The 24,464-nt window shown below is 40.3% G+C and overlaps 1 protein-coding gene across 11 annotated transcripts in view; it reads right to left on the bottom strand.

Moving 5' to 3' along the window:
- The window catches only part of bsnb (bassoon (presynaptic cytomatrix protein) b), a 468,557-nt gene that overhangs the window by 362,927 nt on the left and 81,166 nt on the right, over positions 1-24,464 (bottom strand). For 9 of the 11 annotated variants that reach the window (XM_048547454.2, XM_048547450.2, XM_048547451.2 and 6 more), the window contains exon 3: positions 22,333-23,211. The exons of 1 other annotated variant lie outside the window; for it this stretch is intronic. In XM_048547454.2, the coding sequence (XP_048403411.2) occupies positions 22,333-23,211 (879 nt within the window). Of the gene's footprint in view, positions 1-22,332; positions 23,212-24,464 lie in introns of those variants that run through there. One more of the 11 variants, XM_048547459.2, reaches the window with a different exon arrangement.

The following is a 24,464-nucleotide window of genomic DNA, read 5'->3' as shown; positions in this document are numbered from 1 at the left end:
CCGGTTGTTTGAAGCAATGTCCTGCAGATTAATTTTTCATTTCTCAAGTCTTCAGGACAATCCTGGAGAGCTGACTCCCCTCGTTAAAATGCGGGCATTACAACATTGATGTTATTAATCAAAGCATGGTGAAAAAGCACTGTTACAATGTCTCACATTTAATGCTTTAGGTGAACCAAGTCAAAGTTCCCATCATCCCTAACAAATACTTATATTGAGGATGTAATGTGACATCATAGTGAGAATAAGAAATGGCAGGAAAATTGAACAAATGACTTGTATCGATCTTCATAGATGACAGAAAAGCAATTTCAGAAACAATGGGGAACCAAGGATCTCGTGAAAATAATTATTTGCAAAGAAACAGAGTTAAAGAAATTTATGGGATTTAAAGTTGGCAAGTCCCGAGACTCAACAGTCTGCATCCGAAGGGCTTTGAAAAGGCAACAACAGAAATAGTGGATACTTTACTTGTCATCTTCCGAAATTTGCATGACTCTAGAATAATCCCCACAAATTTGACCTAACTCAAATATTCATGAAAGGAAGAGGAGAAAATAGAGGACCTGTAGACCAGGTCGTCTGACAGTGATAGCAAAGAAAATGTTGGACTCCTGGGATTGGGAATAAAATATCAGCATGAGGTGACAATCTGATAATGGCTGAAAAGAAAGAATAAATGGGTCTTCTTTTTTTTATTGGCAGGCTGTATATAGCTGGGTGTCGAAGGATCAGTGTTAAGAGTCTCAATTATTCACAATTTGTACCAATTACTTTGATTTGTTTTCTCTGTGCCCTTATATAAGGTATATGGAAAGGTTCTACACGAGAAGGCCAAAAAAGGTTGCAAAAGTATGTAGGAAGATCAAATGAGTGGACAGGAATACACCAGACAGTCCAGTCAGGAAGTGCAATGAGATTTACTTTGAAAGGAGAAACAGAAAAGCAGAATATTAATTAAATGATCTGAGACTACATCATGTTGGTATTGAGAGAGACTCAAGTGGCCTTCTACAGGAATCTTAATATGCTACTAGAGCAACCAATCCAAAAAGCACATTAATTCTTTTGAAATTAAAGTAAACAAAGTATAAGAGCAAAGATTCTTCCAAGCTGCGCTGGTGGGAATGAACGATATCATGAATAAACAGCTGTATCTAATGCTTCTTGTTTGCGAACATTTTTGTTCCAGGGATCTTGTGGTGTAGTGGCTTGTCCCCAGCTCTGAGCCAAGAAACCCATGTTCAAGCGCCACCTCTTCCAATGCTGGCTGACTAATAATATCTGACAGCAGGGGTAGGCAATGGCCTACTGGTATTATCGCTAGACTATTAATCCAGAAACCCAGCTGATGGTCTGGGGACCTGTGTTCAATTCCACCACGGAAGATGGTAGAATTAGAATGCAAAAAAAATGAGAGTCTGGAATTAAGAATCTACTGATCTCCATGAAATCATTGCAATTGTTGAAAAAACCCATCTGGTTCACTAATGTCCTTCAGGGGAGGAAATCTGCCACCCTTACCTGGTCTGAACTACATGTGACTCCAGACCCACAGCAATGTGGCTGACTCTCAACTGCCCTCTGAAATGGCCTAGCAAGCTACTCAGATGTACCAATCGCTACAATGACTCAAAGCAATGGAACTGGATGGACCACCTGGCATTGACCTAGGCACTGGAAAAGATAATGGCAGAAACAGCCCTGTCAACCATGTACAGTCCCCCTCACTAACATCTGGGGATTAGAGCCAAAATTAGGGGAGCTGCCTCACAGACTAGTTAAGCAACAGCCTGATATAGTCATACTGACAGAATCATAGCTTACAGACAATGTCCCAGACACCACCATCACCATCCCTGGGTATGTTCTGTCTCACGAGCAGGGCAGACGCAGCAGAGGGGGCCGCACAGTGGTATTCATTCAAGAGGGCGTTGTTCTAGGAGTCCTTAATATTGACTCCAGATCCCATGAAGTCTCATGGTTTCGAGTTAAATATGGGCAAGGAAACCTCCTGCTGATTACCACATACTACCCTCCCTCAGCTGATGAATCAGTACTCCTCAATGTTGAACAATACTTAGAGGAAGCACTGAGGATGGCAAGGGCACAAAATGTACTCTGGGTGGGGGATTTCAATGTCCGCCATCAAAAGTGGCTTGGCAGCAGTATCACTGATCAAGCTGGTTGGGTCCTAAAGGACATAACTGTTAGGTTGAGCCTGCAGGTGAGGGAACCAACAAGAGGGAAAAACATACTTGATCCCATTCTTACTAATCCGCCATCTGCAGTTGCATCTGTCCATCACAGTATGCATAAGAGTGACTGTTGCACAGTCCTTGTGGAGATGAAGTCCTGTCTTCACATTGAGAAAAACCTCCATCGCGTTGTGCAGCACTATCACTGTGCTAAGTGAGACAGATTTCGTACAGATCTAGCAACTCAAGGCTGGGCATCAATGAGGGGCTGCAGGCCATCAACAACAGCAGAATTGTACTCCAGCACAATCTGTAGCCTCATGGCCTGGTATATCCCACACTCAACCATTATCATCAACCCAGGAGATCAAAATTATGGGCAACACAGTGGTGCAAAGATTAGTGCTGCTGCCTCACAGTGCCAGGGACCCCCATTCGATTCCAGCCTAGGGACACTGTCAGTCTGGAGTTTGCACATTCTCCCCATGTCTGAATGGGTTTTCTCTGGGTGCTCTGGTCTCCTCACACAGTCCAAAGCTGTTCAGGCCATGTGGATTGGCCATGCTAAATTGCCCATAATGTCCAGGGATGTTCAGGTTAGGTGGGTTAAATGTGGGAAATTAGGGGAATGGGTCTGGGTGGGATGTTCTTCGGAGGGGCAGAGTGGATCTGTTGGGCCGAAGGGCCCGTTTCCACACTGTAGGGATTCAATGATTCTATGATCAAGCCTGGTCCGATGAAGAGTGCAAGAGGGCATGCCGGGAGCAGCACCAGGCACACCTGAATGTGAGGTATCAACCTGGTGAAGCCACCAAACAGGACTACTCGCATGCCTAACAGCAAAGGCGACAGGTGATAAACAGAGCTAACAGATCAGATCTAAGCTCTGCTGTCTTGCCACATCCAGTCGTGAATGGATGTGGCAGTACTGATGGTGGACAATTAAATAACTCACCGGAAGAGGAGGCTCCACAAATCTCCAACCACAATGATGGAAGAGCCCAGCTCAGCAGTGCAAAAGATAAGGCTGAAAGTTTTGCAGCAATCTTCAGCCAGAAGTGACGAGTGGATGGTCTATCTCGGCCTCCTCCAGTGGTCCCCAGCATCTCAGATGCCATTCTTCAGCCAATTTGATTCACGCTACATGATATCAAGAAACGGCTGGAGGCATTGGATACTGCAAAAGCTACCAGCTTTATCAACATTCTGGCAATAATATTGAAGACCTGTGTTCCAGAACTTGCCGCTCCACTAGATGAGCTGTTCCAGTTACAACACTGGTATCCACCCAACAATGTGGAAAATTGCCCAAGTATGTCCTGCACATAAAAAGTAGGACAAATCCAACCCGGCTAATTACCACCCCATCAGTCTCCTCTTGATCATCAGTAAAGTCATGGAAGGTGCCATCAACTGTGCTATCAAGCAACACCTGCAGAGAAATGACCTGCTCAGCCACACCCAGTTTGAGTTCTGCCAGAGCCACTCAGCTCCTGATCTCATTTCAGCCTTGGTTCAAACATAGACAAAAGAGCTGAATTCCAGAAGTGAGGGGAGAGTGAGAGCCCTTAATATCAAGGCTGCATTCACCAGAGTGTGACATCAAGGAGCCCTGACAAAACTGGAATCAATGTGTATCAGGGGGAAAACGCTCCAGTGGTTGGAGTCATACCTAACACAAAGGAAGACGATTGTGGTTTTGGGAGGCCAATCATCTCAGCTCCAGGACAACTCTGCAGGAGCTCCTCAAGGTTGCATCCTCGGCCCAACCATCTTCAGTTGCTTCATCAATGACCTGCCCTTCATTATCAGGTCAGAAGTAGGGATGTTCGCCAATGATTGCACAATGTCCAGCACCATTCATGACTCCTCAGATACTGAAGTAGCACATGTTCACATGCAATAAGATCTGGACAATATCCAGGCTTGGGCTGACAAGTGGCAAGTGACGTTTCTGCCACACAAATGCCAGGGTATGACCATCACCAATAAGAGATAATCTAACCACCATCCCTTGACATTCAACGGTGTTATCATCACTGAATCCCCCACAATCAACATCCTGGGGGTTACCATTGACCAGAAACTCAACTGGACTTACCACATTAACACAGTGGCTACAAGAGCAGGCCGGATGCTGGGAATACTGCAGCGAGTAACTCACCTCCTGACTCCTCAAAGCCTGTCCACCATCTACAAGGCACATGTCAGGAGCATGATGGAATACTCCCCAGATGCCTGGATGAGTGCAGCCCCAATAACACTCAAGAAGGTCGACACCTTCCAGGACAAAGCAGCCTGCTTGATTGGCACTACATCGACAAGCGTTCACTCCCTCCACCACCAAAGCTCAGTAGCAGCAGTGTGTACTGTCTACAAGATGCACTGCAGAAATTCACCAAAGATCCTCAGGCAGCAGCTTCCAAACCCACGACCACTTCCATTTAGAAGAACAATGGCATCAGGCATGGGAACAACACCACCTCCAAGTTCCCCCAAAGCCACTCACCATCCTGGCTTGGAAGTATTTCACCATTCCTTCAAAGTCGTTGGGTCAAAATCCTGGAATTCCCTCCCTAATAGCATTGTGACAGCAGGAGGACTGCAGTGGTTCAAGAAGGCAGCACACCACCACCTTCTCAAGGGCAACTAGGGATGGGCAAGAAATGCTGGCCAGCCAGAGATGTCCACATCCCACAAATGAATCCCACAAAAGTTCCTAACATCAAGGAGCTTCAAACTCCAAGAAAGGGCTCTTGTGATGCAATGGTAGTGGCTCTACCTCCAAGTCAAGAGGCACAGGTTCAAGGCCCACATCCTCCAAAAGGTGTGTATTAATATCTATGAACAGGTTGATTAAAAATATCTAAGATGATGTAGACATTGAAATAGAGAGTGGATCCACAAGTGTTGAGAACATTTTTATTCCAGGTTTCTTGTGGTGCAGTGGTATTGTCCCTACAAGTGATGTAGGTGATCAATGTTCAAGTCCCACCTCCTCCAGAGGTGTATAAAATCACATTTGAACATGCTGATTCATGATATCTGATAGCTCCTAACACCTTGGAGCTTGTGACCCCAAAAAGCGCATTTTTGGTACACTCATGTCCCTGTCTCTGAGTCAGGAGCCCCAGGTTCAAGTCCCAACTGCTACAGAGGTATGTAATAACAGCTCTGAACAGGTTATTTAGGTTTCAGGGTTCCTGTGGTGCAGTGGTTTTGTCCCTACTTCTGAGCCAGAAGACCCAGGTTCAAATCCTGCTAGTTCCAACGGTGTATCGTAACATCCCTGAATATACTAAACAAAAAAATTTTGTTTCAGAATTGACCAGTGATCCACAAGAAGCTCCTTGAATTCCCTCATCTCAGTTATGCCACTCGGAAAGTGGAAAATGTAAAGCTTTAGAAAAGGAAGGCCTTGATTCATGATTTATATGTGCACATATATATTTTATACCTATATATAAAACAGATGGAACACTTTGAAGTCTACACTGTTTTCGCCTTGCTCAAAGAACAACTGCACTGAGATGACAGCCAGTTCCAAGATCTTCAGTTAATGCTGAGTTAAATCATTGACAACCTTTAAAATCAATCATTTTTCAGGGATATAGCTAACCACTTGAAATGTCAATTGTAAACTGTATCACCATGCAATATTCTATTTCCATATGCTACCAGCCTCTGCAGTATAACAATAATGCAGTTTTCTTCCTCGTAAGATGGTTTCTAGTTTGGTTGATTTATTTTCATGATTTGTTATAATTTTACCAACCAGGAATATTTACTCAGCTATAAATTGATCATGAGCAGGCTCCATGAAAACTTCCAGGGGAGGAGCAAGATACAAAGGATCTATAATTGTTTCATGAAGATATCACACACAGCTAATATAGGATTTTGACAACATGCATTGCCCTATATGTATTTACGAACAAAGAATGATTTGTCAAAAATTTTGCATAGGACAGCACTCAGTTTAAAATGGAAATGATAAATGAGCTCCTGAAATGTAATATAATTAACATGACAATCGATCACACAGCAAGATTTAAATATCAAAACTCAAGCGAATAGTTAGAAAGCATCAAAAGCAATGGAGGGCATACTGTATATGGTTAATACCATGATAAAGCCTTATATATTTTGCATCCTAAAGGAATACGTCCATCAATCACCAATATATCTAGGCAGTTCTAAGCTAAAGAACATCATAAATATTATAATACCTGCCTGTCTAATTGAAAATCTTAAAAAAAATCACAATCTCAGCAGTTTTTCAGTTATCAAATGTATTCCAATGACTGTACAAAATGAGCTAGAATAAATTATCATCTGCATTGCTGACCATGCAAATGTCATGAGGTTTATTGGTATAGTCTGGAAGTCATCAAAAAGCACAATTTGTGTTCTGTGCATGGTAATATATTGCAAGAAAATCAAGACAATCTGAATCCACTATCAATATAACTTTGCAACACATTTTGGTTGATGAAATCCAGTGCAATCACACTACTGGAATAACTATGTTTTGTGGAATTGAATTACTGGTCAAGGTGAAGCGAAGTATCAGGCATAGCTGTCCATCATCATCCGGTCTAGTTTGCACCTTCAAGGATGCATTCCTCACACTATAATGGAATGTCTCAGAGTGAGTGTTTATCATTTCTGAAAAGCCTATGGCCTTCTTTTAATAGATTACAGTATGTTGTCTGCAGAATACCAATGGTGTATACCATTCACCAATTTAAAGTGTCTTGGATCTCTGAAAAAACAGCAAATTCTTAGCGCACGTTAAACATATTTAATGTATGTCAAAAGAGTTCACATACATGATTTAACCCCTAATCATGAAACAGAAAGATTGCATGCTGACTGAAGTCATATACCTGAATGATCAAATCATCATTTCATTGGTATGGTGTATGCATCATTGTGTTGAGGAGGATAACAGGGCAGTGGGTAGCATGCTAACATGTTTTGATGGTTAGCTACAGCTTCGGTTATTTAAACTCCAATATGCTCAAAAGAGTTGTAATCTTTGGCTCTTTCTAACCTAAACCTATGTTTGGCTACTTGTATTAGGACCCAAACCTATAACTTAATTCATCAACTTAGATGTGCTGGTTAAGAAAAGTATGTTGAGAATCCTCCTATACATTTCTACATGTCCCCTATGTTCAGAACATTCACTGATATATCTTTATCTCCCATTGCCCCTCAGATTTCACCTTCAGTCTCTTCTAATGCATTCTGCATTTAAGAGGTCTGTTTCTCTCAGTCTGTTCAACCAAAGGAACTTAAACAATACACTGATTTCTCAGTAACTTGATTTTGAGATATCTGAGCATAACAATGATCTCCGTGCACGTTACAGGCAAAATAGAATAAACGTTAGTCTTTCTGTGCTGGTCTGACACTGAGATTCAGATCAAAAGCCCTCAGGTCTTCTTTATTAATAAGCAGAGCTGAACTACTCTTTGAAAGAGCTGCTATAGGTATGGTGAGCTGAATGGTCCCCCCTTCAATTATTTTCTTGCTGTAAAATATTTCAAGGGGCAAGTTTTGCAGAGGTACAAGAAAAGGGAAACAGTAGTATGAATTGGCCAGCTTTTTAAAAGCATGAGAGTTCAAGTGGCCTGCTCTGCATTGTATGATTCTAAATTACCTATACTGTAAAGGCTGATGTTTCATTTACTATGAATTCAGTAAGAGGTGAAAGACCATCAACTTCAGGAAAACATTAATTCCTTGCTGAACTATTTCCTTGTCGGAATCCTCTGTTGTACAGTTTATTATACAACATGGTAAAGGAAAGCAACTTACATTCATATTGCATCTTCACATCAAAAGGTAATAAGAAGCCATAAACTGGGACTGAAGTTGATGCTGAAAGAACGTACTTCAGGGCATTTACAAAATACATGAGATGATTCAGTGATGTGTCACGATGATTCCATGTTTTATCACTGATGGGATAGCAAAAAAAACAATTAGATTGGAACAAGGGTTGTGGAAGTACAGTGGACAATGGCTATAGAGGATTAATGATTATAAATTCAGTAAGCTAGGAATAGGAGAGAAAGAGACAGAGAGAGAGACAGACAGAGAGAGAGAGGGAGAGAGAGAGGGAGAGGGAGAGGGGGAGAGGGGGAGAGAGAGAAAGAGAGAGGGGGAGAGAGAGAGAGAGAAAGAGAGAGAAAGAGAGACAGAGAGAGGGGGGGAGAGAGAGAGAGAGAGAGAGAGAGAGAGAGAGAGAGAGAGAGAGAGAGAGAGAGAGAGAGAGAGTGTGAGAGAGAGATGGAAAAAACAAAGATTGGTCAAAAATTGATTGTTACTGCTTCTAAAGTGCAAATGAGAAACATGCAAATTTCAAAATAAGGAGAGACTCAAGGTGAAATCTTACGGGACACTAGAGATAAACATGTATCAGGAAACATTCTGAACACAGAGAGATAGGTGGAAATGGATAGGAAGATTCCCAACATATATTTCTTAGATGTAATGGTGAAAGTTGATGAATTAAGTTATACATAAGTAACCAAATATGAGTATGGCTATCTCCTTCACACAAACTCACAAAGATCTCTTTCCCTCATTTGGAAATCAAACATACTTGTTAACTTTTAAGATGCTCAGAAAAGCACAGGTTATGCTATCCCGTGTGTAAACCTTGCCATGCTTGGCATTAGTTTTTTTTTCCATTCGTTTTTCTCTCTCCTGCCATATTGATGTTTTCCTGTATGCAATGTCGGAGGCTACAGCGACCACCATGGATTCAGAGGAGATTGAAAGTATAATTAAAACATTGGATTGAGCCCACATACAGATTTATTGCCTTAACGCTTGCTGTTGTATACCCAAGGCACACAAAGTCCAACATCATCATTGCTATGTACCACTACCAATACTTCATCCCAAAATTATTTACCAGATTAATATTAGACATGTCTCAACATGAGCTTAGGAGAAAGGATACGTTAGGAAAAGTGAACAAAAGCTTGCTCAAATGATTGGACTTTAACAAGTGTTGAAAGAAGGAAAGACTTGTTTCGGTGGAATTCCAAAACTTGGGAGGTTAGGCTGACTGAAGGGAAGACTGCCAACAATTGAGAAGGGATAATGGGCAAGAAACTGAAACTGGTAAACATGATGCAATAGTGCTATAAAAGGTTATCAAGACCAAGAGGGCTGATGACATGAGGGACATCAACAAAAATTTTAAATGCGTTGCAATGTCCAGAAACAATTGCAGAATGGGGTAAAATGCAGACTAGTTAACATTCAATAGTGTTTTTGATCGTATCCTCTTTATCATTAACTAAAACCATCTGTTCCAATACTGTAGTTTCCTAAAAATTAATGCTGTGCAACAGACTAACACAATGTATTTAAATGAACAAGAAGAATTTTAGAGAGCACCAAGGCAATTCTGTGAGCAATACAAATGTTATTCATGTTCCTTTAAATTACAGGTGGATATTGGATTAAGTTGAAATATGTTTAGAAAGAATAGATAGATAACTTATTACGTAGGAGATAAAAGTCGAAGTAGAGTAAAGGATCAAAGCAATCTCAGAATATGAATATAAGAATTATTAAAAACTTCACTGCAGGCAAGCAAGGCCATAAAGGAAAAGCAAATATATGGGCTATGTTCTATTTATAATGGGATGGAAATGAAAAATTCTAAGCTATTTTAAACCTGTGCCACATCTTAGTTAGATCAGAATATTACATCCCATTCTGGTTGCAATATAATAGATCAGGTAGAGAGAGACACATGCGAAGGTGTAGAGAAGATTTACAAGGATGATACTATAAATGCAAGACTATCCTGAAAGGATTAATAGGCTGGATATCTTTCCTCCTGAAAAAGGTAGCTGAAGGACGGCCTAGAGGTTTAAAAATATGCAAGACTTTGATAGAGTGAAAACAGGGAGAATGGACATCCATATAGTCACCATGAAAACCAATGGGGAAAATTGAAGATATTTCCTTACCCAAGAAGTAGTGAAAAGGTGCAACTTGCTACCACAGGAAATGCTTGAAACAAATACATTTGAGGAGAAGGTGGACAAACAAATGAGGGAGAGCCGAATAGGTAGTTAAAGTGATAGATTTAGATGATGATTGATGGAGGGAGGTTCAATTGGAACATAAATATCTCTATGAATTGGTTGAACTAAATGGCTTGTTTCTAAGCCATGCAGGCTATATAAATCAAGGACCCCATGTAAAAGTGTCTGATTTACAAACACTTGGACTAACCAACACAATCCCATGCAGGGATGTAATTTTAAATATCAAACACACAAACATTTCCTGTACTTGGTTGCTTTATAGCATCCTGTGTTGTGTTCCAGCTTGCATAAAAATGGACTTGCAAACGGATCCAGGAATGGAAACCATTTGCAACCTAGGGGCTGCAAACCATTCAACTCATCATGCCTATGGCAGCTCTTTCGAACAGCAGTTCAGCTCGGCTTATTATTAAAGAAGAGCTGAGGGTTTTTAATCTGAATCGTTATAAATTAGGCCATACAGACTGCAATCAATCAAACAAGACATCCTCAGTATCAGCGAATTTTTTAATATCAGATATATGAATCAATGACGAACATAGTTTCTTATGTTTTACTTAGGAATAAATAACATTGGAAATTTTCTCGGTGTACAATATTACGTGCAATTCGGTGGTTAATTATTGCCACTAAAGGAGATAATTCTGCTCAGTTTTGGGGTTATCACAAAAAGAAGTGCTCCTTTCTTTTGGACTATCGCCTCACAAGATGGTGCAGCAATAACACCAGACCTTTTGAAATTTTCAACCCAGAAAGCAGGCTGGCATATCAACAGAACTATTTGTCCTCAACCAGGTACTGGGATGGAATATCCTCACACAAATTATACCTGGCTTTAATTATGTCCTCTTATATTTTCTTCATTTATTTCTTCTGTGCGCAACTGTGATTTTGTATAATTAACAGTCCACTTATTTGGTTAATTTAAAAACAGCCTTATTAGCTTTAATGTTTTGCTTCTGGCTTCCCAACATGCAATTTGGAAATGCACAATTAGAAATGGATAATGATTCAATGGCAATTTTCAGAAAGAAAACATAATCTCTTGAAGAAGGAAAACTTTCAGGGATATGGCAGATGTGAGGTGGAACGGGACTAATCAAATCAGTCTTTGAAAGAACAGTGCATGGACACAACAATCTCCTTTTATGTTGTACAAATTGTCAATCTTATCCGTGTCAAGGATATTTCATGAAAGATCACAGTCAATTTTTTTCCTAATATTTTGCGAGGCTAACACCAAGGGCAAGACCTCATCACTTTTCTCTCCATGCTGAGGATCGTCCCCTTAAGCATTAAGAACTAGAGTTCTAATGTATTCAAAAGGCAGCCTGACCAAGTCACTGCACAGTTTCAGGTCTTGAACAACTGTCTTCCTTAGGCCAGGCAATGAAAGCTTCTAAGATTAATCGCAATTTTCAAGAAAAAACTCAATTTACATCATTCTATGAAGCTTTGTAGTGGCACTCTAATTGAGATGTAATGCATAGTAAGGCTTGCACTTATTTGCCTCTTACATTCATTTCTCCCTTCGTGAAGATGTACGAGCCTTGACAGCTACTGCAATCAGCTATTTCACCAAGTAATGCAGTGCAGTCAAGTTTAACCAAGCCCTCAACCAATAACTAAACTTAAGAAGTTCCAACAGGGAACAGACGTAGTTATTGGGAATCCTGGAAGAATTACTTCTCCCTGCCTGAAAAGAAGAAATCCCAGCACAGAAAAACTAATCCAACACAAACCTGCTAATCAACTTTTTCATGTCCTATTTAGGTTTACTGTGGTACCAGGAAAATCAAAAAAAGTTAATTGCTTACTTCACACTAAACAACCAATCTGTGCTACAGGGTCATTCATACCTCCACTTGATGTCCTGATCAATATTTATCCCTCCATCATCATTAAACAAAGCAAACTACTCAGTACTGTTAATAGGATATTGTTGCATACAAATTGTCTGCCATATTTCCTTAATTAAAACAATGCTTCCACTTCAAATGGTACAACATTGGCCATGATAGAACAAAGGACATAGAATATAAAACACAGAACAGTAAGAAGAGTAACAAGCCCTTCAGCCCACGATGTTGTGCTGAACTTTTACCCTAATTCTGAGGTCTATCTAACCTCCATCCCTACCTTATACTATCATCTATATGTCTATCTAATGGCCGCTTAAATGCCCCTAATGAGGCCGACTCCACTACACTCTCTGGTATTGCATTCCATGCCCCGACCACTCTGAGTAAAGAGCTTACCTCTGTCGTCTCCCCAATATCTACCTCCACTCACTTTAAAACTATGCCCCCTCGTAATAGCTACCTCCACCCGAGGAAAAAGTCTCTGGCTGTCTACTCTATCTGTACATCCGGTCATTTTGTACACCTCTATCAAGTCAAAGTGATGCTTTTGGATGGCCTGGACATTGTGGAAGGCATTATATAAAAGCAAATCTTTCATGCTTTCATTTCAGCATTAATTGAGATTGTTAACTCACTCAAAGCTATGGACATGGCTTAATGCACTACCTCACATTGGAAAGCAATCACTGAAACACTGTACCAAACCAATAACAACGTTTAGTATTAGAAATCCATTTTTGCAATATGTAATTCTTAAAGCACTTGGGGATACATTCCTACAATCTTATGCAAACATTACATCACAGACACATAGATCACAAAGGATGTGCTAATGCACCATTTTTATTTAAGAAATAATTTAGACATCCGAGATGTGAAATACACAATCTCGCTCATCATACAAATTATTAGGAAGCATGGGAAGAACAAACAGAATAAATTAGGATCATGCTCATCACTACAATATTTTGGTTTCAATGTCTCCTTACACGATCCACTTTGATAGATTATTTATACAAACATCTTCACATACAGTACACCAAGAATGTGTGCATTTAAACAGGTCATGATATCAAAGTTTGATGCCATAAACAGTTATGATCAGTTACCATTCTAACTGGTTTAGTTTTGGATGAGGAGAAAGCTAATGCACCATAGCCAAGTGTGTGGATGACACAATAATAGGTGGGAAAACAAGTAGTGTGGAGTCTGCAGGTTGACATAGACAGGTAAGTGAATGAGCAAAAACTTGGCAGATGGAACATTATGTAGTAAAATATGAGGTTGTGCACTTGGCAGGTAGAGTAGAGAAGCTAAATATTATTTAAATAGAGGAAAAATGCAGAAAGCTACAAAACAGAGGGATTTGACGGTCTTTCCCTATGAATGACAAAAAGCTAGAATCTAGGTTTTTACTGAGTAATAGGGAAGGCAAATGGAATATTGGCCTTTATTTCAAAGGGAATGAAGTAAAAAAAGGTAGGGAGTTTTTGCTAAAACTATACAAAGTACTAGTCAGACGACGACTGGAACACTTTTGAAGGGAACATATAGTGTGTTTGATAGCAGTCCAGAGAAGGTTCACCAAACTTATATCAGGTATGGAGGAACAGTATTATGAGGACAGACGGATTAAGTTGGACCTGTACTCATTGAAATTTAGAAGAGTAGGTGACCTTATAGAAACTTGAGAGATTCTTAGGGGACTTGGCAGGGTAGAGGCCGAGAGGTTGTCTCCCCTTCTGGGAGAGTCAATGACCAATTGACATAATCTCAAAATAAGGTGTCTGCCATTTAAGACAGAGATGAGGAGGAATTTCTTTGCTCAGAGGGTAGTGAATGTGTGGAACTCTTTACCATAAGAGCTGTCAATGGTGTGTTGTATAGCATATTCAAGACTGAGGTGGGTATATTTGTAATCACAAAGGTAATCAAGGATTATAGAGAAAAGTATCTTGATGAATATTATTTTAAAAGTTATATATTTTAACAGGTAATTGTTCTTAACAAGGCAGCACACATTTAGAGTCAAAATTGTCTATCTGCTAACATTAATCAACCTTTCTTCAGTGAGAATGAATTCAGATAATTGATACATTGCTGCTTTGTGGTCTTTGCTCGCAAGCTCAAACAGACAGCTTGTGGCCATGTGGACTTTAATGCACTTTTTCTAAGAGATGTGATGTTCACAAAATGAAAGTGAAAGGACAGCTACCGTCTCGTGGTAAAAAAATCTTGCTTGCACGAGCGATTTAAGTGAAAGAGAAAGAGCAGAAATGAATGTTCTATGACACACCATGCCGCACAAAGCTGAGTTGTCCACAAATTTGGGCTCATGATGCGTGATTAACCCCTGTAAACTTGTTTTGATCGTGGGATTACACAAACTTCATGTTGCCTGCTCAATTACCATGTTGCAGAATGTAGCTGGAGCTAATTATGCTGTTGAATGGCTGCATGCCTGAACAATGGGCGTACAATCATGAGGCCAACATTTGTTTAAACTAGCCTGTGCTACTTCAAGCCAGTCTGTACTTCTTAAAGATGACATGAATTTTGACTAGCCTAGAGTTCAAGTTTCGTATTGTGGGTTCTGATGAAAGCTCATGACCGAAAACATTGAATCTTTCTCCCTCCATAAATGTTGCCAGACACGTTGAATATTTCCGGCATATTTCAAAATTTGTAACTTTACCTCATCCTCAAACACTCAGCAATGCTACAGACTTCATATCACTGATGAGGGGCAAACAATAATATAACATATAATCTCCTCATTCCAATAAAGGCTGTGATGGCAGCAATCGCTGAATTAACCACGATGTCATGGCCTATAGTGGGACAAAATTCATTCAAGATTATGAACCTGAACACCGCTTGCTCAGTTTTCACTGCAGCACAAGCAGCAAGCACCCAGATCTCCACTGAGAAATCAGACAGAATCACGCAAACTCTGTCTGTTACCATGCTGGTACATCTTGCCGCCATCAGCCTCAGATTGCTGCCACCATAGCAGCAAATATCAGTGCTCAAAGGTGTCTCAGGTCTCACCATAATCCAGTATTATGTTGTCTCACACACTAGTGGAATTGTTGCCACTTCACACAAGGTAGAGGCTTCCAGTCTACCATGCTGCAGTCACGTAATATGCACTGCATAATAGCACTGAGTCAGGCAAGGCTCATAGAAGACAAACATTAAGGGAATGGCCAAGTTGACCTTTATACGGATTGGCTTGCAATGTCTGTTTTATATTGTGATGGCAAGACTGTGTAGGATATAGCAGCCTATGATGAACTAGGACAGGCCCTATCTGGTATTGCAGGGTGCCTCCAGAGTGGGCAAGGGAGTGGATGCATTCCTTATACACTTCAGTGGTTTGCTAGATAATATGATATAGTAGCAATTTCTCTCATTTTTTGAATGCTGCTGATGTATGTACTATTGCTCATGGTCATGAGCCAGATAGTCAACAATACTCCTCACCCCCATCATTATCTTTTTATTTTGCCACCATGACATAAATCCTGATAGCACAGAATAACAACATTGTGGATGCTGCCAGGATTACATGGCGTAGTCACACATTAGCTAGGCATAGAGAAATCCCATTTAATAATGCTCTCAATGTACAAGTTGCACTCGCAAAATACTGCACAGCTAGTCAATTGCACTGTCTAATATTGTGGAACGAGAGAATGCAATGTGATCCATTTTCTTCACATACAGGAAATCAGTAACCTCCTTAAATTACCACGTACAGCAACGTGCAAAATGACAGCGGCTGCAGCCAAAAGAAGTGAAATGCACAGCGCAACCACCTTCATATACACTGGTTCTGAGCAGGATGTAAGTACCTCAGCAGGCATACATATTGCTCTTGGCTTATGTTGAGGTCAGAGATTTGCTCCAAGACTAGCTGTGAGAATGGTCAACCAGCTGAGACTCCTCTTCACCCTCCTAACCCTCCTCCTGCATCCAGCAGTTTGACCTCCGCGCATATTACTGTGCATCCTTGCTGTTATGTCATGGGCCAAAAAGGATGGGAGCCCTAACCCTATCATTAGATTTAAAGTACATAAACTGAACACAGTGAACATGAGAGGCCTCACCACATGCTGCTCCTTTCCCTGTAAGCATTTCCAACATTCTTTAGCAATGCAAACATGCAAATGTTTCTGTCTCAGCAATAACCAGCCAAAAATAGAACTGATGGTATCTCCATCTGCTGCTTAAAGCATGATCAGCTGTGCACGACTAAGAGAATGTATTAGCTACAGCACCAAGTTGAAAATGGCTTTGCCTTTGCTAGAGTCTAATCAGGTCTGCCCTCTGAGTCCATAAGATATAGGAGCAGAAATTAGGCCGTTCAACCCATTGAGTCTGCTCTGCCATTCAATCATGGCTGGTAAATTTCTCAATCCCATTCTCCCCATAACCCTTGATCCCTGTGACAATCAGGAACCTATCTATTTCCATCTTAAATATACTCAATGACCTGGCCTCCACAGCCTTTAGTGACAGTGAATTCCATAGATTCACTACACTCTGCCTGAAGAAGATACTCCTTATCTCTTACCTAAAAGGTCTTGCCTTTACTCGAAGGCTGTGCCCTCGGGCACTAGTCTATCCTAGTAATGGAAACATCTTCCCAACATTCACTCTGTCCAAACCATTCAGTATTCTGTAAGTTTCAATTAGGTGCCCGCTCATCCTTCCAAACTCCAAAGAGTAAAGATCTAGTGTCATCAAACATTCCTCATGTCTTAAGCTTTTCATTCCTGGGACCATTCTTGTGAGCCTCGGCTGAGTCCACTCCAGGGCCAGTGCAACTTTCCTGATTTATGGGGCCAAAAGCTACGCACAAGACTTCAAACGTGGCCTGACCAGTGCCTTATAGAGCCTCAGAAGTACACCCCTGCTTTTATACTCAAGTACTCTCAAAATAAATGCCAAAGTTCCATTTGCCTTCCAAACTACTGACTCAACCTGCTAGTATGCATTGAGAGAATCCTGGACTAGATCTCCCAAGTCTCTTTGCATTTCAGGCTTCTGAATTTTATTTCCATTTAGAAAAATAGTCCATGTTTCTATTCTTTTTACCAAAATGCACAATCTCACACTTTCCCACATTATAATCCACCTGCCACTTCTTTGCCCTCTCTCCTAACCTGTCCAAATGCTTCTGCAGCATCTCCACATCCTCAATACTACCTGCCCCTCTATTTATCTTTCCATCATCTGCAAATGAGGTTACTGATTTCCTGTATGTGAAGAAAGTGGATCACATTGCATTCTCTCTTTCCACAATATTTGACAGTGCGATTGACTAGCTGTGCGGTATTTTGCGAATGCAACTTGTACATTGAGAGCATTATTAAATGGGATTTCTCTATGCCTAGCTAATGTGTGACTACGACATGTAATCCTGGCAGCATCCACAATGTTGTTATTCTGTGCTATCAGGATTTATATCATGGTGGCAAAAGTTCCTTCATCTAGATCATTAATATATAGAGTGAAATGTTGTGGTCCTAACACCGATCCTTGTGGAACACTTGTTGTCACTGGCTGCCATCCTGACCCTTTTAACCGCACTCTCTGCTTTCTGCCAGACAGGCAATCTTCTATCCATGCTTCACCTTGCCTCTAAAACCATGGAGCCTTATCTTACTCAGCAGCCTCCTGTGCAGAACCTTATCAAAAGCCTTCTTGAAATCCAGGTAGGTAGATAGATCCATTGGCTCTCCTTGGTCTAAGCTGCTCACTATTTCCTCAAATAATTCTAACAGATTCGTCAGGCATGACTTCCCCTTGGTGAAGCCATGTTGACATGGCCATTTTACCAAGCACTTCCAAATATTCAGAAATCTCATCCTTCACAATGGGCTCCAAAATCTTATCAATGACCAAGGTTAGGCTAATCAGCCTGAAATCTTCAGTCTTTTGCCTTTAGTCTAGAATCTACCTACAGTATATACTTTCAAATTATGTTTCCACCATATTCAACACACAAAATGTTATCAGATGCCAGACTTGCTGAGCATAAACTATTTTCAGGTTGGAACAGCATCCAACTGTGCCAAATAAAAAGCAAACTCTACAACTGAATTTTGTGGCCATCATGCCTTGCAAGTATTGAATTATTACCTTCTGAACCAACATGCTTCTCCAACTTATAACTGATTCTGGTTCAATAATTCATAGAAACATAGAAAATAGGAATAGGAGTAGGCCATTTGGCCTTTTAGCCTTCTCTACTATTCAATATGATCAAGGTTGAACATCCACACATGAAAAAATTCCATGTTTTTGGCTCTGTGACAGAAACATCCACAAACTCAACACTCCCTGCGTGAAGAAATTTCTCATCTCCGTTCTCAATGATCGAACCCTTATCCTTAAACTGTTATCCTTGGCTTTGAACTTCTTAACACACATCCTGCATTCACCCTGTCTAGTCCTGCAGAATCTTACAGGTTTCTAGAATATTTCCCCTCATTCTTTGAAACATCATTGAATATCTTCCTAACCGTTACAGTCTCTGCTCAAACATCGGACCCACCATCCCAGGAATCGACCTGATAAACCTTTGTTGCACTCTTTCCACAGCTAGAACATCTTTCCTCTATTAAGGAGACCAAAACAGCATGTAATACTCTATGTGTTATCTCATCTGTGTCTATGCAAGCACAAGAGGCAATCCCTGGTCCTGTACTCGAATCTTATTACGAAGGCCAAGATATGATTTCCAGCTCCACACTTTGTTATCTCGGATTCTACAGCGTCTGTGGTTCCCATTATCTCTGATATCATTTACGTTCTTCACCACCTGCTGTACCTGCATACCTTCTTTCAGTGGCTGGTTTACTAAACAGTTCCCGTCCATGTCAGTACACTAACTCCAATTTCACGCACTTTAATTTTACGTGCTCATATCTTCTCTGGGACCTTACTGAAAGGCTTTGGCAAATTTCAAATGAACCACACCAAACAGCTCCATCTTATCAATTCTGCTGGTTACATCCTTCAAAAATACCAATAGATATGTCATAGAGTCATGCTCACTCTGTCCAAACCAATTACTCTTTTCCAAGTGCTGTATGAAATATTTTACAATAGTGCATCATGTTTTATGTCGTGTTTTCATATAGTGTTTTCCCCACTATCTGTGTCAGGCTAAATGGATAATAATTCCTTATTTTCATTTTTTTTAAAGTTGTGGGTTATATTAGCTACCCTTCGATCCATAGTAAGTGTTCCAGAGTTGATAAAATCTTAACAGTTGCTTACTAACATATCCACTATTTACAAACTCTGGGATGAAGATTATTGGAGGTATTAGGATCTGGGGATTTATCAGTCTTTTATTTCATAATTTGTCCAACAGTATTTCCCTACGAATACCAATTTCTTCCATTCTTCCCATTCACTACACCGTGTTTCCTCATAATTTTTGAGATGCTATTTGTGCGCTCCTGTGTGAATACAAAACCAAAATGTCTGCCTTTTCTTTGTTTCCCAGTATAACTTCCCCTATTTCTGACTGTAACAGATTTACATTTGTCGTAACTAATGTTTTTCTCTTCACGAAACTACCAAAGCTTTTAAATACAGCTTGTATATTCCCTGCAAGCTTACTCTGATACTCTATTTTCCCCCTCTTAATCAATTCCTTTGTCATCCTTTACTGAATTCTAAACTCCTCCCAATCCTCAGGTGTGATGATTTTTTTGGCTAATTTGCATTCCCCTTCCTTAGATTCATTATTATCCCTAATTTCCCATGTTAGCCAAGACCAGGTCAGCGTTCCCATTTTATTTTTGTGCCAGACCAGAATGAACAATTACTGCAGGTCCATCAGTTTCTTGAATTTAAATTTAAGACCCTAATCTCAGAATCAATAATTCAAGTCAATAATTTCATTGGTGTTGTCACATAAATAATTTGCGAAAGGCACCATAAATGTTTTTTTAAAAATAAATCAGTTTTTCCATTAAGATTGAATTGGATTTTTGCTGCAAGTTGACAACAGCTAAAGAAACTTCTAGTGGACAAATCCAGCTCATCATACTTGTGTAATTTCACACTTATAATTACATGGCCACTTTGCAAATACAATGTGAACACAAATCTTCATCTTAATGGGAACTAACAACAAGGAAGTCATTATTGCACTTGCAAAAGTTCTGATTACCCCATCTATCTCCTTTGGTGAGCAATGGATCCTTAAGCAGAGAGAAGGGAACCAACTGATAAATTGAAATTGACTTGATGGGCCTATAAAATGACCAGACCTTATCCAATCTTTAAAAAAACTTTATTTATAGGTTTCTGAATCTTGCCTCAATCTGCTAACAATCTAACTTACTCTATCGCCACAGCCAGAGTCCACACTAACAATAAGCCTGATTCTACTTTTATCATGGGAACAGGAAATACCAAGAAGCATTCTAAACCAAGCCAACTTCAAGTCCAAGATAATAAAATGTGAGGCTGGACGAACACAGCAGGTCAAGCAGCATCTCAGGAGCACAAAAGCTGACGTTTCGGGCCTAGACCCTTCATCAGAGAGTCCAAGTCCAAGTCTATTTCAAACCTATTTCCAGAAGGAATCATGTATTTACCTAAAAAAAAATTAATTTCCAGGCTCTAAGAAACATTTTGACTTGTCCTCACCAAATTAAAAGAACTTCTGCAACTCCCCTACTGCAGGTGTCGGAAATCACCTGACCTTTATCACACGAGTGGAGAAACCATCACTGGACTCTGTCTAGCTTCCATGTGAATTATTAGCTAATGCTTTGGGTCTAATATTCATCGTCGTAAATCCATTTATTTCAGTGCATGTGTACGTACTACAGTGCACATGTACATGGTGTTGGGGGTTGGAAATGTTCTCCCTAAGCTGTGTACTCTGACGTCTCTCAAAGATTCAGTGCATGCCACAAAACACTACGCACGTGTAAAGTCACAAAAACCATCTCAGAATTGAAAGTAAATAAATAACACGTCTAATTCAGACATCACAGACAGCGTGCTGTAAAGTGTTATTAAAATTGCTGTCATCAAAAAGGAGGGCAATTGATAACATCACAACCATTTTTCAATTATTCATGGGATGTGGAATGATTGGCTGGGCCAACATTTATTGCCCATCCCTATTTGCCCTTGGGAATGCGGTGGTGAGTTGACTTTTTGGACTGCAGCAGTCCGTTAGGTGAAGGTAGACACAATGCTGTTAAGGAGGGAGTTCAAAGCTTTTGACCCAGCAACACAGAAGGCACAAGCTGGTGCTGTTGCTGTACTGGAACAGCGCAGCTAGGTGTGCAGCACATTCTGGAGCATGCATACTCAGTAGTACTGTTAGAACATTGTCAGGGCCCAGTGCCCCACAGCTCGCTCTTAAAGCAGGGAATCAATTGGCTTAAGACTGATCATTTGAAATTAATCACTTTGCTCAAGGACAAGGTAAGGAAAATAAAAGAATCCCACCTACCGCTCTTCCCACCTGGAACATCTGATTACTACTAAACTAGAATTCTGAGCAGGGTAAACTCAGCCATTCTCATGTAAATACCAACCTTCAGCCACAAATGATATTTTCAGGAAATGAGCTTGTCATATATATTGCGCATACAATAGCCAATGCACCTCTTATTTTTTGTTCTCCAGCAGTCTGGAACAATTTTGACAATTGTACACTGTGGTTTAATATCATACATGTACTTTTACTTCTAAAATATTGATAAGGTCTATCAGGACAAAGCTGTGTAATTGCCCCAATAACACACAGATCATCTGTCCAAGGGGTATAATGAATGCCACCATCATTTAGAGGAAGCCAAGTTTTAAAAATGTGCATTAAAAACATTCATGTTACAAATTTTAGTCACTAGTTATGTGACCACACTCAATGCAATGCACATATTTCTGCTCAAATTTAGAAGCTGTCAGGATCTGTCGTCATCTCAACCGCAACGGAGTTCATCACAGGGGTCCTTGACATACCAGCAGTTTACCTTCATCAAGTCATTACTAATTCCATAAATTCCTAACAGTCATCAGGTCGCAAAGCCCAAACTGTCTGCGTACTCCCGTTTTCAAACATTCCATTCATCATCAGTTGAAACTTATAACAACACCGAACAGCATATAATGGTATTTATAGTTCAGAGTCAATCCTACCTCTACCAGGTGTGGCGTTGGATTGAAACCACACATGTTGCACACTTGGACTTTGCATTCAGTGCAATTATTGAAGTTGGGAGGCTGACTTGATCCCACATTCAGTTCTGTTTTACAGAGGGGACACAATACTTTGGGTTTGTTGACTTCTTTCTGTTTAATGACTGGCTCTAGTTTCTCTTGTTTAGCTGCAGTGACAGCCTCAGTTTTAACTTGCAATCCTGCCGTCGAACTTTGCAACTTTGAGCTCAATTCTGTGTTTTGATCACTGAAAATTATTTTTGGGGCCTGTTTAGCTGCAGATCCTTTAGCAGGTGATTGCTGACTTTGTGATATCTGTTCTGGCTGAGTGGATATAAGGCTGGTGGCCTGGCTTAAAAGAGAAGTTCCAAACCCAAAAAGTTTACCAGTAATGCCCTCCTGATCTTGGGGTATATTGGAGGGCCCTGCTTGTGTTCTTGCTGGTGAACCATCTGTTATCTGTCTTTGTTCTGCAGGGGCAGGCTTAGTTTGTTGGCTCTTACCAACTGGCCTGATTGCCTCAGATTGGGCAACCATTTGCGGTTGGGCAGCAGGCTGCAATTCAGATTTATTTGTTATTGGCCCCTGTTTCTCACGTTCACTCGGTTGCATCCTAGTCTCAGGCTTATGTTCTGCAGCAGATGGCACTTTAGGGATCTCTCTTTTTATTGGTGTAGTCCTTCCTTGTTGGGGGACTGGATCTGTTTGAGGCTGTCGTTGCGGTTTTGTTTGTGGTTCTGTTTGGGCCTGGTGTGATGGAGAGTGTAGTTGCTGCTGACTTTTGGAGCGTGGCGCAGTGGTCATGTCCATTCCCAGAGCTCTCTGCATCTGACAGTTTAAGCACAACCATTCTTCAACCTGCAAAATAAGAGAAAGGCATGATTATATCAGAAAATAGGGTAGCAAAACATTTTTTTGTTATCTCAAATCCAAGTGTTCCACGCATTTATGCTTTCAACCTCTGGGGTATAAGTCCAAACTTTAAGTTACATCAGAAAATCACAAATACCTTAACATATGAGCTCTATCACTTTGTCCTAATTGTCAGACTATTTGTGAGAAGTGCCTGGCAAGATTTCTACTATACAAAGCCAACACATTATGCATCAACATTTGAACACATATCTAGCAAAGAAATGCTTATAAAAATTATATAAAGACAATGTCCCTTAGTCCAAGCATATAAAATAACATTCCTCTTTCCCAAAGCCTGAAATTAGCACTGAATTAGTATTCAACCATCCACATTTCAATATAAAGTATCAGCAGCTGGTTCTGAATGAAAAGGGAGGGGAAGTGGAGAGCCTGGGAAGTAGTTTGTTTGCAAAAGCAAACCTTTAATCACAGAAATTCAAACAAAGCTGAAAAATATATCTTGTCAATAGCCAAGTACCAAGCATTAAGTCCAAAGGAAAAAACACTTCGCTGCAGAGGGAGAGTTAATACACAACATCCACAAATAACACAAAGCATTATTTGACTTTGATCTACTAGCCAGCCATTATATTATATCTGATCCAAACATCAGTGATAACATTTCTCTGCAATCAAAAAGAGGAAGGCCTTCCCATCCCCCAGTTTTGATCAAGGCTGTGTATGGTTCTTAAAACACTGTGCCTGAAAAATTCAAAGGAGGTCCCAGTAGGCAAATAGAAGCTATTGAGAGAAATTAAATGAATAACAAGCTCCAATTTAAACCATTACAAGAAACAACTGTAAATTATAATTTCTTACCATGAAATGAAAATATAAAAAGTTTGTCAAATAAATAGATGGGAATGGTTTCAAGCCGAAAGAACACAATGATTGTTCAACAAACAACGTAACCCAGCAGTCAAAATAGTAGACCGACACACCTATGAAAGGTAATGAAAATAATTTTGACCTTACCAAGACACCCCACACCATCCCAGCATCAGTGAGAGGGGATTGTAATTGAGGGATACATTGATTAAAATTAGACTGGCAACAAACATAATAAAATCAGGTTTACAAGCAGCAGGCTTGGAGGCACCAGTTTAAATTGTTATGCAGAGGCAGGTCAATGATAATCTTTCAGTGATAATGATTGTGTTCCTCAGCCTTTTGGAATGATTTGCATGTAAATGAAC

The sequence above is a fragment of the Stegostoma tigrinum genome, chromosome 11 (genome assembly GCF_030684315.1).
Source record: "Stegostoma tigrinum isolate sSteTig4 chromosome 11, sSteTig4.hap1, whole genome shotgun sequence".
In the NCBI taxonomy this organism is placed as follows: Eukaryota; Metazoa; Chordata; class Chondrichthyes; order Orectolobiformes; family Stegostomatidae; genus Stegostoma; species Stegostoma tigrinum.
The sequence above is the reverse complement of the archived record's forward strand: the minus strand, read 5'-3'. Positions and strand labels throughout refer to the sequence as shown.